This window comes from Entelurus aequoreus, linkage group LG04 (assembly GCF_033978785.1).
Source record: "Entelurus aequoreus isolate RoL-2023_Sb linkage group LG04, RoL_Eaeq_v1.1, whole genome shotgun sequence".
Lineage (NCBI taxonomy): Eukaryota > Metazoa > Chordata > Actinopteri > Syngnathiformes > Syngnathidae > Entelurus > Entelurus aequoreus.
In genome coordinates, this window is record NC_084734.1 from 59,416,609 (window position 1) to 59,433,221 (window position 16,613).

The 16,613-nt window shown below is 38.5% G+C and overlaps 1 protein-coding gene across 2 annotated transcripts in view; it reads right to left on the bottom strand.

The window, feature by feature from the left end:
- Positions 1-14,686, bottom strand: part of hars (histidyl-tRNA synthetase) — a 21,618-nt gene extending 6,932 nt beyond the window's left edge. Inside the window, exons 1-9 of one of the 2 annotated variants that reach the window (XM_062045359.1) lie at positions 14,505-14,660; positions 13,642-13,891; positions 13,478-13,567; positions 10,324-10,443; positions 10,141-10,236; positions 6,253-6,378; positions 4,319-4,426; positions 4,125-4,223; positions 3,867-3,960 (exon numbers count right to left, since the gene is read on the bottom strand). In XM_062045359.1, the coding sequence (XP_061901343.1) occupies positions 3,867-3,960; positions 4,125-4,223; positions 4,319-4,426; positions 6,253-6,378; positions 10,141-10,236; positions 10,324-10,443; positions 13,478-13,567; positions 13,642-13,752 (844 nt within the window). In that variant the 5' untranslated portion in view covers positions 13,753-13,891; positions 14,505-14,660. Of the gene's footprint in view, positions 1-3,866; positions 3,961-4,124; positions 4,224-4,318; positions 4,427-6,252; positions 6,379-10,140; positions 10,237-10,323; positions 10,444-13,477; positions 13,568-13,641; positions 13,892-14,504 lie in introns of both variants that reach the window. The other variant, XM_062045360.1, reaches the window with a different exon arrangement.
- Positions 14,687-16,613: the final 1,927 nt, after the last annotated feature.

Sequence of the window (16,613 nt, forward strand, 5' to 3'; positions counted from 1 at the left end):
GCAAAAATAAAGATAAACATCCAATACAAAAAAGTGTAAAACGAAATATTCTGTAACAACAGTGTAAACATTTCAACAAAAGTGAAAGTATTGCTTATTTGCTAAAATGTGCAAAAATAAAGATAAACACCCAATACAAAAAAGTGCCAATCTAAATATTCTGGAGCACTGTAAACATTAAGTATTGCTTTTAAAATGTGCAAAATAAACATCCAGTCCAACACAGTACACAATAACCAATTCTACTCATTCCAGTGAGTGACTAACAGTTGTAATGAAGAAAGGTTAGCATGTCTACATGCTCTGCTTCTTTTCTTGTTTACAATATTCCCAGCAGCTGAAAATAGGCGCTCAGAAGGGGTCGATGTGGCTGGAACTGAGAGCTAATTAGCCTTCACCTCAAGCCAGGACTGCGAGTGAGCTGAGCTGCAGTTGACGTTTCTAGAAGGTCAACGGGCTCATAGTGATGTTACTAGTAGTTGACTGGGAGGTGTTTATTATCATTTGGGGAGAGTCCGCTGCCTGATGCTCACCTGCTAAACACCTATCTGCTCCACGCTGAAGCGCTGACTACATGCGCTCTGAATACGCACTGCTGATTGGCTGGTAATGCTCTGAATACGCACTGCTGATTGGCTGATAATGCTTCGTGTGTACCAATCAGATGGTTGTGTGGGTGGGACAATGCTGCGTGCTGAGACAGAGGCAGAATGAGCAAAGCAGCTTGTTAAGACTTTAGCAGCTAAAGTTAGCTTTAGCTTAGAAACTCGTTCGGTACACCCCCGTACCGAACCGAAAGCCCCGTACCGAAACGGTTCAATACAAAACACGTACCGTTACACCCCTAGCAGATACAAATGACACATTCATGTTTTCGTGTAATGATGACAACGTATGCTCACGCGGACGATTGACTAGTTGATGGTTTTCTTTTCAAATGTTCGTTCATAGCAGTTGTGCTGCTATTATAGGCCATTTACGCTCGACACAGTGTGCATACAACAACATTATTAGGCTGTGTATTGAAATACTTTCACACTTTTGACGACTTTTGGCGTGATTTTTCCCCCTCGCTCGCACCGCTCGTCTGCTTTGATCGTCTGCTTTGCGCTTCGCCATGACGGTAGCGTGACATAAATATGCGACGCGTCGACGCACAAAAACGGCGTCGACGTATTTACGTAACCGATGACGTCGACTACGTCGACGCGTCGTTTCAGCCTTAGTAACCACGGAAGCCTACCTTGGCAATACATGCCGTTACATTGGAGACAAATGGAACATGAAGTCAATCTGCCTTGCGACCATGCCACTAGAGCAGGGGTCGGCAACCCGCGGCTCCGGAGCCGCATGCGGCTTTTTGACCACTCTGATGCGGCTCAGCTGCATACTTGCCGACCCTCCCGATTTTCCCAGCATACCTGCCAGCCCTCCCGATTTACTCAGCAGATTTGCGGATTCCACTGCCTCTGCTAGTATTCTCCCGGGGCAAATATCCTCCGATTGGGGAGTGCCCTAATGGCACTGCAATTATTGTCCTCTATAGCCTGTCCTGTCAGCATGACAGCCCAGCCACATGTTGAACGTAGCATTTATTTGCACACGTTAGAGGCAGCAAGGCATACTTAGTCAACAGCCGCACAGTTTACACTGACGGTGACCGTATAAAACAACTTTAACACTGTTACATTACAAATATGCGCCACACTGTGAACCCACACCAAAAAAGAATGACAAACACATTTCTGGAGAACCTCCGCACCGTAACACAACATAAACACAACACAACAAATACCCAGAATCCCATGCAGCCCTAACTCTTCCAGTCTACATTATACACCCCCACTACCACCAAACCCCCCCACACATGAACCCACCCCCTTCGTGCGTCGGTTGAGGTGGGCGGGGTTTGGTGGACCGGAAGAGTTAGGGCTGCATGGGATTCTGGGTATTTGTTTTGTTTTGTTTATGTTGTGTTTATGTTGTGTTACGGTGCAGATGTTCTCCAGAAATGTGTTTGTCATTCTTTTTTGGTGTGGGTTTACAGTGTGGCGCATATTTGTAACGTAACAGTGTTAAAGTTGTTTTATACGGCAACCGTCAGTGAAAGCTGTGTGGCTGTTGACCAAATATGCCTTGCTTTCTTTTACGTGTGCAGGCATAAGCTGCATTCAACATGTGGACGTAAAGGTACGCTGTTTCAGCAGGCTGTAAAGGGCGCTAAAAGAAGTACAATCACGTCCTAAAATTCGGGAGTCTCCCGGACTTATTGCGAGGGTTGGCAAGTATGACTCTATATAGCGCCATTCATTTAAAACTCGCGGGCCGCACAAACATTAAATTTTCATATTAAAAGGTGCGGGCCGGGGTTGTGTGTCTGAGACCCCTGGTTAAAACAAAGCACAAAGCAAAAAAAGCTTTGTATGCAGTGTTATTTCATTGTATATTTTCAAAAGAGTTTTGCGGCTTTCATTGTTTTCTAAAATTTGTGAAACTTGTCAAAATGGCTCTTTGAGTGGTAAAGGTTGCCGACCCCTGCACTAGAGGAAAGACATTCAGCATCCAACATTGCAGAATGGTTGGAATAGGTAGTAGCCAGATTTGAAATTCCCCCAAGCAAAATTATTGCTATTGTGCATGACAATGGTGCACTTTATAAAAAAAAACATTTTTGCAACATTTTCCTTGTTTTATTTGGCAAGTTGAAAGAACATGGTGCCAGTATGCTGGGTTTTTTTTCAATAAAATACTGGAAAGGATAGAAATGTAGTTTGTCTCCTTTACCCGATTATTAATCGATTAATCGAAGTAATAATTGACAGATTAATCGATTATCAAATTAGTTGTCAGTTGCAGCCCTAAATGATTCCATACCACTGTGCCGCAGAACATTAGCTTGCTCAGGAATATATCCATTTGATTTTCTCGGTGGAAACATTTTTTCTGGGATGAGACAAACTGATATCTGATGGTCTGTATATCCAACAACACTGCAGCACACCTTAACTTTTAGCTTTATGTTGTGCTCGCTGGCAAATTTCACTTCAACACAAACCCTGACTGAACTTAAGGTAAAACTCTTACCAGGTTTTGAGCAAATAAATGTAGTGCATTCAAATAAAACATTTAAAACATGTTACTGTATTGTATTCTGACAAAAAAAAATTGCATTTGTGTCCAAATATTAAGGTCTTTTTTGAAAGTTAATTTAAATTATGCTAGCAATGAATAATTTGTGATTAATCATTCAAATTCAGAAGTGTGGTTAATCTGATTTTAAAAAAAATATATTATTTTATATAACAGATTACGATTATTTGAACCGTTTAAAAGTGCAGTTCCCCTTTAACACGAATACAGTTAGATGTTTATTGAAGTGTACAAATCATTTAATCTTTGTCTTTCACAGCTAGCATAGTTTGTCCTCTCCTCCTCCCTCCATGTGTCCACGCTAACCCAGTGAACGCATAATGTTAAAATAATGTAAGCTAATGGTTTTCCCATGGTTATTTAGACCCAAAATTTGAATTGACGTTATGATAACTTTACCATTAATGTCGCATTTTAGAACTGTCTGTATTACTTTATTTACCAAACGAACCGGTGTTCGAACATTTGTCCATCAATTCATCTAGTGCCCACGTTCTAATTGTGATCCATCGCAGAGTCAATCATTTTTCCCACCTCTAATATGCTTGAAGCCAGTGATGTAGCACGCTGGTGTTTTATTAGCCAATGTATTACCAACATACTAAAAGATACATATTATTATGTTATTCAGTTAACTGAATTAAGTATTTTGGCAGCAAGTGAAAAGCTCAACATAAGAGTGTTCAGTCATCCAAAAAGTTTTTTGGTATTCTTACCCTGCATACTGACATATTCCCCAATCTGGTCTGCTGCTGCTTCTGACAAGCCTTTTTCGTCAACCATCTCCTTCCTCACATCCTCCCATGGCATCTGGTACAGCACCATGTAGAAAAAAACATTGATACTTGAAATATAATGACAACTCATTCTAAAGATTTTTATCTTTGTATTTGTATTGTACATTACTTGATATTATTTTGCCACCAAGTAATCAGGTGCTTTCAAAGTGTATACACATTAGTAAGTCTGCTTACCTTGTCCAGTTTGTCCACTGTGGAACAAATGGTGCGGAACTTGTCATCTGGAACGCCACACACGGCAAACATCCCATCAAGGATGCGCCTGTCGTTGACCTGGAATTGGTGCATATGGTGGCAGAGATGATGGCGCAGCTCAGTGGGTTTGCTTGATGACTTGACTGAAATAATATGTGTCAATCGAATGCTACCTTGATGCAAAAGTCGCCAAGGTCCAGCTGGCTAAGGATTTCATGAACGATCCTTAAGCACTCAGCATCCGGAACCATGCTGTCATGCTGGCCTGCTATGTCAAAATCCTACAACAAAGAATCATTCATGAATGGTTGGCCACTAACAGCAGAAACATGAAGTGAAAAATAACTGGTGGGTGTTATTGAGGACATGACATCACCAGGACTGATTCTTCAGTCCATCACCTCTCAACACTGCAGTCAAGTATCTACAAACCACTTGATAACTATTTCAACACATGAACTATCCTGATGACTAGTGTACAGTGTATTTGGAAAGTATTCACAGCTCTTCGCTCTGTTCACATGTTATGTTACAGCCCTTTTATAAAATCTACATACATATTCACAGCCTTTGCTCAGTACTTTGTTGATGCACGTTTTGGCAGCAATTACAGCCTCAAGTCTTCTTGAACACGATGCTACAAGCTTGGCACACCTATCTTTGGGCAGTTCCATCCATTCTTCTTTACAGCACCACTCAAGCTCCATCAGGTTGGATGGGAAGCAATGGTTTTCATCCAGGATGTCTCCGCACATTGCTGCTTTATCTTAGTCTAGTCAGGGAGGTCACTAAGACCCAGATGGTCACTCGGTCAGAGCTACAGCATTTCTCTGTTAAGAGAGGAAAACCTTGCAAAAGGACAACATCTCTGCAGCAATCCACCAATGAGGCCTGTATGGTAGAGTGACCAGACAAAGATTATTTCTTGATAAAAGTTAGCAAAAATGCACCTGAAAGACTCTCAGACCATGAGAAACTAAATTCTCTGGCCTGATTAGACAAAGATTGCACTTTTTGGCGTGAATGCCAAGCATCATATTTGGAGGAAACCAGGCACGGCTCAACACTAGGCCAATACCACCTATACAGTGAAGCCTTGTGGTCATGCTGTGGGGATGTTTTTCAGCAGCAGGAACTGGGAGACTAGTCAGGATAGAGGTAAAGATGAATGCAGCAATGTACAGAGACATCCTGGATGAAAACAATTGCTTCCCATCCAACCTGATGGAGCTTGAGAGGTGCTGCAAAGAGGAATGGGCAAAACTGACCAAAAATAGGTGTGCCAAGCTTGTGGCATTGTGGCAGACTTGAGGCTGTAATTTCTGCCAAAATTACATCAACAAAGTATTGAGTAAATGCTGTGAATACTCATGTACATTTTATATTGTTTTTAAAATAAATCAGCAAAATTAATTTTATGGGGGTACTGTTTGTATAATTTTGAGGACAAAAATAAATGTATTCCATTTTGGAATAATGCAGTAACAACAAAATGTGGAAAAAGTGAAGCACTGTAAATACTTACCGAATGCACTGTATATATAGAATGTATATGACAATTTCTATATCGCTTGTCCTCGCTAGGGTCACGGTGAGCTTGAGTCTATCGCAGCATACTTCTGCTGTTTTGTAGTTTTGGAACGGTTAGCCTTCACACTTGTCTCACTTTGAATTCAAATCTACTGGCAAGCGGACCTAGACCTATCTCTGCCTTTGTCCACAATTGATCAAACCAAGTAGTCCAGAATGTCAAGTGTGAACTCACCTTTAAGAGTCAACACTCAGGCTGTGTCCATATGAACACTTTTAAAGGGTGTTAAAACATCTCCATTGACATTGTCAAATATATAAAATATAGTAGTATGTGCATTGTCAAATATGATCTCGCATACACAGGGGACTGTACAGAAATTTTACGTTTAAGCCATGGCGCACTCATTTTTTCTGTGGATGGGTAAATTTCTGCAGATATTGTGGCTAAAATCGCATTTTTGTTTTATTGTTCATTTCCTCAGCTGATTTCAGCCTACCCAAACCTTAAAATCTGTCGTAGTGTCGTCACATAGTGAAATTAGTGCCCTTATTACAAAGTGAACACATGACTCACACACTGGTAAAACTCTCGATAGCGTCCACGGGTCATGGCAGGGTTATCACGACGGTACACTTTAGCGATGTGGTAGCGTTTGATGTTGGAGATCTTGTTCATGGCCAGGTAGCGAGCAAATGGCACCTGAAAATGAGGAGATTAAGGCCAACACACTTTTTCATAGAAGACTTGCTGGATGTTCTCTCATGAAAAGCCGAATAAATGATGGAAGTACTTTGATATGTACAAATATGACGCACAGGTGAATCTCACTAAATTTAAATAGCTTTGAAAGTTAATTTAATTTTTTAGAAGTCAAACTTGTCATGACCTTTGTGGCAATTTTTGGACTTGTGTTGTTTTCCTGGGTGTGGTGTTATATTTGTTTGAGCGCTCTCATTGCTAGTTCCTACTTCCTGTGCCTTTCACTTACTGCTACTTGTCCTCTGGCCTGAGCGCCGCTCCCCAAACCTGTCCCTGACTGGTAACCAGGACACATCTGTTCTTGGTTAGAAAACAAAAAGAGTCTCTCCACCAACGCTCTATACTTAGTTTGTGTCGCTGGATAATTTTATTGTGTAATGGTGTTTTGCAACTTCTGCTCGTCTGCATTGTACCGTGTTGCTTTACATTTTGTGTACACTTCCTAGCTGCACTAAGTTTTGTTTGCATATCACAAATCACATCTTTACCCTGATACAAACATGTTGAAAGGAGGAACTGGAAATTGTGATGTATGCCTGTTCAAAGTAAACTCAAACCATAACCATTCTGCCTGCTGTTCTCTGCATCGCGCTGCAAGCAGTGCTTCCTAATCCTGACAAAACTTAGATTTCTATAGAGTTACATCACACTAGGGCTGCAATTAACAACTAATTTGATAATCGATGAATCTGTCGATTATTAGTTCGATTAATAATCTGATAAAAGAGACAAACTACATTTCTATCCTTTCCAGTAATTTATTGGGAAAAAACAGCATACTGTCACTATACTTATTTTGATTATTGTTTCTCAGCTGTTTGTAAATGTTGCAGTTTATAAATAAAGGTTTATAAAATTAAAATAAAAAGTAGCCTCTTCGCATGTGCATAGCATAGATTCAACGAATCGATGACTAAATAAATCGCAAACTATTTTTATAATCGATTGTAATCGATTTAATCGATTAGTTGTTGCAGCCCTACATCCCACAGTCACATATTTCCACAATGTTTAGGATAAACACACTCACTGTAATTGAACAAAAAACCTAGTCCTCAAATGTTCCAATCATATTCAGTACTACATAAACATAATTTCAGCTAAGTGTCTTTAAACTGACAATATAAACAACGTGTAAAAAATGTAAAATGTGTTCACATTACTGTCTTTCAACTTTTTACTTCAGAGAAACAGCATCCTCTGTAGGTAGAAGACATCTTATATCACTTTGGAAAATGCTGATTCTCAGAAAAGTTAACTAAAAATGTAACTTCTAATAATGTAAATACCTTACAAATTGATGCTTGGCATCAAATATATTTCCGGGTAAGGATTTATCAAGTATAGCTTCTCATATTACTTATGTTCCCCGCAGTCAGCATCACCAAACTTTTTTGTTGTCTGCGCTGCCGCATGGCGCATTTCCTACTCAAAACATGGATAGCAAATCAATTTAAAATACGAGTTAGTTCAATGTTTGTTTGTTTTTTATGTGGGTTAAAACATTGCAACTTCTGACCGGCTTGATGTGTCGTCTTGGAAACGATCCAGTTGAAGGCGGCGGTTTTGCTTTGCAGTATACGCAGACCTAAGAGGTTGTGTTTTCGCCACGGTTTGTTTGTCTGTCTGTTAGAAACATAACTCAAAAAGTTATAGATTTTGATGAAAACTTTAGGAAATGTCTGAAAAAACAATCTTTTATCTCCTCTTTAAGACTGTCCACACACGGACTTCACACCCTCGTGCTACTCAGGGAATTTTGGGAGATGTAGTTTACTTCCAGACTGACCAATTCAAAAGTGCCAGCAAAAATTACACTGACCAAGTTTTCATTCTATACCGTCACACGTTATCACGGCATTATTGTGATGATTTTCATACTGAAATACCGCAGGATTTATAATACCGTTACACCCCTACAGATTTCTGCTCTAATGAAATAATTTACAGGAAAAACATTCCTGAGACTTTAAATGTTCTCTTATTCTTAATTGAATTACTGAAATCAAATCACTTTTGCTCAATATATTCTCATTTTGTAGTTGTTTACAAGCCTCAGCAACACTGTTTACGTGAAAGTCGTGTACGTGAAATACTGTGTGCGTGAAGAACGTGTACGTAAAGGAAGTGTATGTAAGGAAAGTCTACAAGAAGGACCGTGTGCGTTAAAGAAGTGTTCGTGAATGAAGTGCACGCGAAGGACGTATACATGAAGTAAGTGTACGTGAAGGACTGTGCGTGGGAAGGACATGTACGAGAAGGACGTGTATGTGAAGAAAGTGTTACATAAAGTAGGGCTGGACAATTAACCAAATTTTGATTTCGATCATGGCTTCTCACGATCATGAAAATATAATAAAAATTTTAAAAAAGATTAATGGTCCGCGCAACATGCATGCAAATTCCGGAGCTTGTAACGGTAAAACGAATAAGTGAGCGTGTGAGTGGAAAAAAGACCACGTCTACTAGAAGTTTGGGATCTCATCATGCTTGCCATTTTCTAATTTAACACAGAGCTAATATGCCTAATTAATAATCACTGAAATAAAATAAAAAAGTGAGGCATATCATTTCCGCCTTCACATAACCGCGGTTGGAATCACATAATTTACCAATAAAACGGAATCCGCTGATAAACGCAAAATAATTACAGGGAAATTTACATAAATGTGAGTGAAATGTTGTCATTGTGAGGAGAAAGGACATTTGTTTGGGAAAACAATGTGTCGGTGAGCGCTCATTAATCTCTGAAACATGTCCTAAACTAAACGTTGACATGATCACTTCAAACAGTGACTAAACTACGGAGCTAAAGCTCGCAAGAACAATCCATAGACATACTACACATCTCATCTACTTGTGTTGTTGTGAATTACATCATCGATGTAAGATCGCGGGGGTGAGGGACAAGCAGTAGAAAATGGATGTATGGATGGATGTAAGATCGATGTACAAGTAGCAGCCGCAATTTGAGAGTTGCTCTCTTTTTTTTGTATAGCCTCAAGTCCTTTCTTTACTTGTCAAGCTGAGAACAACAACACAGCGCACTTTCCCCCTTCACAATAATATCGCTTTGCGCCACATCCGGTCTGACTGGGCTAACAAAATAAAGGTTTAAAAAAATAGTACTTTACACAAGCACTTATTGATAAATTTTCACAATTATTACAATTATTATGCTTTAACTTAAAATATTGATCAAAATTGTCCAAAGATGTATTGTACCAAAACATTTTTTAAATGTTTGTATTTAATTAAAAAAACATTTTATGACATTTTAACACAAAAAGCACACATTATGGTGGCTAAATAAGGTTAAAAGGTAAAAAAACAGAATAAAAAACAATTAAAACAGAATAAATGTTTGTGTCTTTTTAATATTGTTATTGTTGTTTAACTTTATTGTTATTACTATTATTATTTTGGCTTATTGTGGTTTATTCATTACTCATTTATATCCGTTTTTTAACTACCGGTATATTTAAAATTAGTTTTGGTGGTAGAACAAATACTAATGTTTTAAATAAAATTAATATGTTATTACAATATAAATTTTAAAAAATTGGATTATAATTTTTTACATAATCATCCAGCCCTAACATGATGGAAATGTATGTAAAAGACGAGTAAGTGAAGGAAGTGTTAGTGAAGAAAGTGTACATGAAGAAAGTGTACGTGAATGACTGTGTATGTGAAGGATACAGTAAGATCATATCTGAGGGACAGCAGTTCTCCTCCTTGGTCTTTCAGGTCGTAGATGAGCTTGGAGTCTTCTCCATACTTGCCTGTCAGTGTTTCCTACATAAGAGCAAGCAAATCACATGCAAATCAAGGAAATGTTTATAAATAAATACAATTATAAGTACAAGTTTTATGAATTTTGACCTTCAGTTCAAAAACTGGAGTGTCGATGGTTTCTGCTCCATGACGTTTGAAGCAGCTGATGATAATGTTGAAAACTTTTTCTCTTATGGCCATCTGCTTGGGGTTGTAGTCCCTTGTTCCCTGACACAAAGAGAAAGATTGTACACTTCAGTGTGTCTAAGACACTTAATGAGAACAAGATAATTCACCCCCTTCTTTTCCTCCCATAATGGTACAAACGCGCATAGCCGCTGAAAGCGACGAAAAGCATGAATGCTCTTGAAGCATGCACACGCCGATTTATCGACGCTGGAAAACTTACCAACTTTATTTTTCATTTGTCGTCGGTTATTTGACTTATAGAATATCGGCCCAGGACTTACTTGTACCAAATCGGTAGTTTAAAGGGGCGCCAAAACTGGTACTTAAAAAATGTTAAACAAAACAATTACTTTTTATTTTTATTGAACTTTTTGACATTCTAGTTGAACTGACTAATAATCTAAATACTTCAATGACATAAAATAAAAAAATAAGTTATATACATTCAAAAATATGAAATACAATTGACAAATTGTTCTACTATGCTACAAAAATTTGGACAAAGAGAATGTGCAAAATTCTTAAAAATTGGAGTTGTTCCAAAATGTAACCTCGCATGCCATAATAGTCATTGGTGCATTCTTCTTGTTTTGGCCCAGTTAATACCATGTATATAAGCACCGGTACTATTACAGAACCGGGTTTTGGTGCCACTCTCTACATGTAACTTGCCTTTTAAAAAACTAACTTTTAGATAATAACTACATGGTACTGTGCTCTCTTGTAGTTGTTGCATTTTTCTTTGTTTCTTGCTTTGGAACAATGAGAACACCAGTCAAATTCCGTGTGTGTTAAACATACTTGGCCAATTAAGCTGAGTCTGGTTGTATGAAAAACAATACAATAGTACCACAAACAACTACAATACAGTACTTTCACAAAATAGGAATGTGAAACAATCACCTCTTCTAGCAGACTGAAAAGGACTTCTTTAAATTATTTTGGTTTATTCTGATTGACATGTTACCATCTCATTAGATCCAACATGTAACACTATGTAACTGCCAAAAAGGAGAGAACTTAAAGGGAAACTGCACTGTTTATGGAATTTTGCCGATTGTTCACAATCATTATGAAAGACATGACGACGGATGTATTTTATAATGCATTCTAACTCGTAAATAAGAGTCCGCTTATAACAAAGTATTCCGTCCATAAATCTCTCTAAAAAACATCCAAGGAGTGCCAACAATACTCCATTTACATTTTGGTGATATTGTTATAAGCACTAACGCAGACAAACTATTTTTAGCGGCGCTGTAATCACAGAGAGCTAATAGCTTGTGCTGGCTGTATTGACATCAGCGGTTGTGGTGAGCTGCTTTCAGGCATAGGAGCTCAAAAGTTTATTCCAAAGTAATGCCTCTCTCCTTGATAATAGAGGAATGAAGACATAGTCTGACAAGTTGGTCAACTTTAGCATCCAATTTGGACCCAGAAATGGCGAGAAAGACACGAAAAATACGCTTTGTTCTAACCCCCTTTTTTTCTTCACCAGGATTATGAGTCATTCTTCTTCTAAATGGGAATAAATAAATAAATGGGTTATACTTGTATAGCACTTTTCTACCTTCAAGGTACTCAAAGCGCTTTGACAGTATTTCCACATTTACCCATTCACACACTGATGGCGGGAGCTGCCATGCAAGGCGCTAACCAGCAGCCATCAGAGGCAAAGGGTGAAGTGTCTTGCCCAAGGACACAACGGACGTGACTAGGAAGGTAGAAGGTGGGAATTGAACCCCAGTAACCAGCAACACTCCGATTGCTGGCACAGCCACTCTATCAACTTCGCCACGCCGTCCCAGTTGGCATCCGAATGACAGCAGTGACAGCACTGAGTAATAATCAGTGATGTTGTGAAGGAAAAAGCGGACGATGTGATGCGTTTTATAAATTAATGCGATGCCAAACGCTTAAAATTATCAAAATACGTAAATATTACATGCCATTATAAATGTGCCTGTTACTACATTACGTATATACTTACAGTGTGCATATGAAACCTTAATGGAGGTGTTTGGATGTTTTTAGAGCGTTTTATAGGCAGAATAGAGCGATTCCCGTAAGCTCTATTGTAAGCACACTTTTAATCGCATTCAATTACTATTTAGAATGCATTAAAAAAAGAAAAACACAGTACGTGTTCTTCTCGTACATATGGATTGTGAATAATAGGCAAAAAATTGCAGTTCCCCTTTAAAGGGGTGCCTTGAGGAACACCTCAGTTATGTAAATCACAAGTTTGGAACCCAGTGTTCTATGTTTGCTAGCAAGGTTAAAATGTCAATGCAAAGATCTGCCACTGTGTTTACAGTGGTCCAATTTCCTCTATACAACAGGAGCACTCTATTGTTTTTTGGGGCGTTTGCTGCAAATATGTTTATTCATCGCTGTTATGGTGTACTCTAGGCCAGTGCTCCCCAACCTTTTTGTAACTGCGGACCGGTCAACGCTTGAAAATTTGTCCCACAGACCGAGGGGGTTGGGGGGTATGGTATTTTTTTTGTTTTTGTTTTTTTGTCATAAAAAAATACAATCATGTGTGCTTACGGACTGTATTCCTGCAGACTGTATTGATATATATTGTAGGAACCAGAAATATTAATAACCGAAAGAAACAACCCTTTTGTGCGAATGAGTGTGAATGAGTGTAAATGGGGGAGGGAGGTTTTTTTGGGTTGGTGCACTAATTGTATGTGTATATTGTGTTTTTTATGTTGATTTAATCATTATTATTATTATCTTTTTTTTTTTTTTTTTTTTTTTTTCTTGTGCGGCCCGGTACCAATCGTTCCACGGACCGGTACCGGGCCGCGGACCGGTGGTTGGGGACCACTGCTCTAGGCCACCTGTACTACCCTGTACTACGCCAACTAGTGGCGGGGAGGCTTACAACTCAAAATTATGCTCACAACTTCAAACAAAACAAAAAGTTGAAATACAGCTCATGCCTCAAAATATTAGCAAGTTGGGGCGATCGTAGAGTTGAGGTACTACTATCTCAGAAGTATTACTACAGACAGACTTAGAGGACGCAGAAAGTCATTTGCACCACAGTGTGCACTGTTACCTTGGCTGTCTTCAGGACAAACTGATTCTTTCCATCGTCTCCTCCCAACTGTGCCTTCAGCTCCAGAAGTTTAGCCACTTCTTTATCAATCTGTGACGGACAAAGCCATAATAAAAATGACATCACTTTTTACAAATCATACACACATTGGAATTCAAGCCTACCTGTGCAACAGTAATTCCCAAAAAAGAACGGCGAGATTGGACAAAGTTTAAAAGTGGTAGGCCCACCATAGCAGAGCAGGTGCGCACCGCAAACATGTCCAGTATGTTCATCCAACAACACAAGGTGAGCAGTGTGCCAGCCAGTGGAAATGGCAGCCAAAGCAATATATTCCGTAGACGGTCATGTGATGATGATGATGGTGAAGGTCAGGCAGGAAGAACAGGAGAAAAGTGGTAAGCAACCCTAACACTTGGGGTGTCGAGGTATGATGCATCATCATCACAGTTGAGGAGGATAGAACATAAGAATTACCAAGTCATTCAAAGCATCCAGCCTACTGCATACATACAACATTGCAGTAATTCAGGTATACAGTATGTACAGTACTGTGTACATTACCTCTAAAGGTTAACATTTTAATAGCCTGGCTCTCAAACGCAGTTAAGACATCTAAATCTAAAACCAATACATTCATCAATAACAACCTTTAAGTAACATTCGTGATGTAACCAGTATTTAAGCATATTAGATGAATGTGTGTATTTGCAGTGTAACCGCAGTGTGTCAACGTGGGTAGCTATTGCGTCATCCTCTGAGTTCCATGTACATTACATTATTATTTCGCGTTTATCCTACTTTTGTCATGGCATTGCCAGCATTTTCAAATCACGTTAGCAGAAGACAGCCAAAATACAAAAATAAGATGTTGAATTGTGATAGAAATACACAAAGCGGCACCACTTTTAACAATGGCGTATAATACATGTACAGAAGACTAATTATTGTAATAAATAAATACAGCATGTGTGTATTGTTACACAAGTGTGACTTATAAAGAGCTCATGACTGAAAGATTGCTGACCTGCTCTTTGTTCGCTTTCTCAGACTTCATCTTCCGAACTATTTCACCTTGACTTTTAATAGCATCCTGAATTTTTGCTTTGCCTTCCATCGCTGCTGGAGTGACCTAAGGATAAGACGACGTTTGCTCTCAGATCGAGCATGAAAAGCAGAATTAAAGCGGAAGCGGAAGTGGAATTATTTCTTCTCTTCTTCTTCTTCTTGAGGCTAGCTGGGTGGGCGCCACCTGACGTCATCACTCGGTGAACCACCATCCGGACTGGAGTGAATAATAACAATTAATTAAAGCTGCGAGCATGAATGTCACATGTGGTCACGTCTTTCCGGATGCCTCTACCTTTTTTTGTCTTCTTATTTTTTTTTCTTTCTTTTTTTTATTATTGAACAACAAACATACATTTATAATGCACACAAAAGTCAAGGCACTTTCAACATAACCAACAATCTACACATCAGGTTGAGCAAATCACGACATCAGCAAAACATGTCAAGAAAAGAAAACAAAAGCAAATACAGATAAGAGTATTAAATATCAATAAATAATAATAATAAAAAATATGAAAAAAATGGTTACCTAAATCACTTTAAATATTTTTAACAAGGATATTAATTTAAGGACTTTAGTCTCTTAATCATTCTCCAAGATTTGATTGATAATTGTAAACCATTAAGCCAATTAGAAAATGTAGGCCTTACTTTCATAAATCGACATTCATGAAGAAAAAAATTTGCCTGGAGCATATCTATGTTACAGTGGTTTATAAAAATACCACATTTCCGGATGCCTCTACCTACCACCAACAATTTCAAGAACACAAACATGCTAAAGTTAACCTGCTAACAGTTAGACTGTATCAAGTACAAAGTTATATGACTCTAAGGCAGTGGTTCTTAACCTTGTTGGAGGTACCGAACCCCACTAGTTTCATATGCGCATTCACCGAACCCTTCTTTAGTGGAAAAAAAATTAAAAAAATTTTGATTCAAGAAAAGGTTATATGTTTTTTTTACTGGTGCACAAAATGAACCGTGCATGAACATCAACTTGTTCAAAGAACAAAACCAACACAGTGCATGAACTCACAAGAAATTACACACCTTACACACATTACCATGAATTGATTAACGTGAACCCCGACTTAAGCAAGTTGAAAAACTTATTCGGGTGTTTCCATTTAGTGGTCAATTGTACGGAATATGTACTGTACTTTGTAAACTGTACTGTTTCATATAATAGATTCTCTTCCTTTGCAATCTACCAGTAAAAGTTTCAATCAATCAATCAAAAAACCTGCAAATCATATGGAAAATTAGAGGGAACATTGTTTGGGGGTATCCATAAAACACCGATAGAGAGAAGTTTTTATTTACACGATAAGTCGGATGTGTCTTTACCTCCGTGGCGGAGGCTCCGCCGAAAACCCGGAGGCCGACTCACCGAACCCCTAGGGTTCGATCGAACCCAGGTTAAGAACCACTGCTCTAAGGTGTATGGCTTTAATATTAGGTAAAAAAGTTAGCATTCTAACATGATAAAGTTAGCATGCTGACAGTAAGCATGCTGACATTTAGAATGTGTCAAGTACCAAGTTATTTGACTCTGAAGTAGCATGCTAACATTAGCATAATGGGGGATTCTCAGTATGCTCGTTATTCAAAGCTGATTGATTGATTGATTGAAACTTTTATTAGTAGATTGCACAGTATAGTACATATGCCGTACAATTGACCACTAAATGGTAACATCCGAATAAGTTTTTCAACTTGTTTAAGTCGGGGCCCACGTAAAACAATTCATGGTATAAATATATACTATCAGCATAATACAATCATCCCACAAGTTAATCATCAGAGTAAATACATTGAATTATTTACATTATGTACAATATTTACAATCCAGGGGGTGGGATGAGGAGGGTTTGGTTGATAACAGCACTTTTATATCGCGCTTTTCTATTATTAGATACTCAAAGCGCTCACAGAGAAGTGGGAAGCCATCATTTATTCGTTGGACATTGAAACAGTGTAGGTCTGACTTGGTAGGATATGTACAGCGAGCAGAGAACAGTGAGTTCAGAAAGCATAAGAACAAGTATATACATTTGATTAT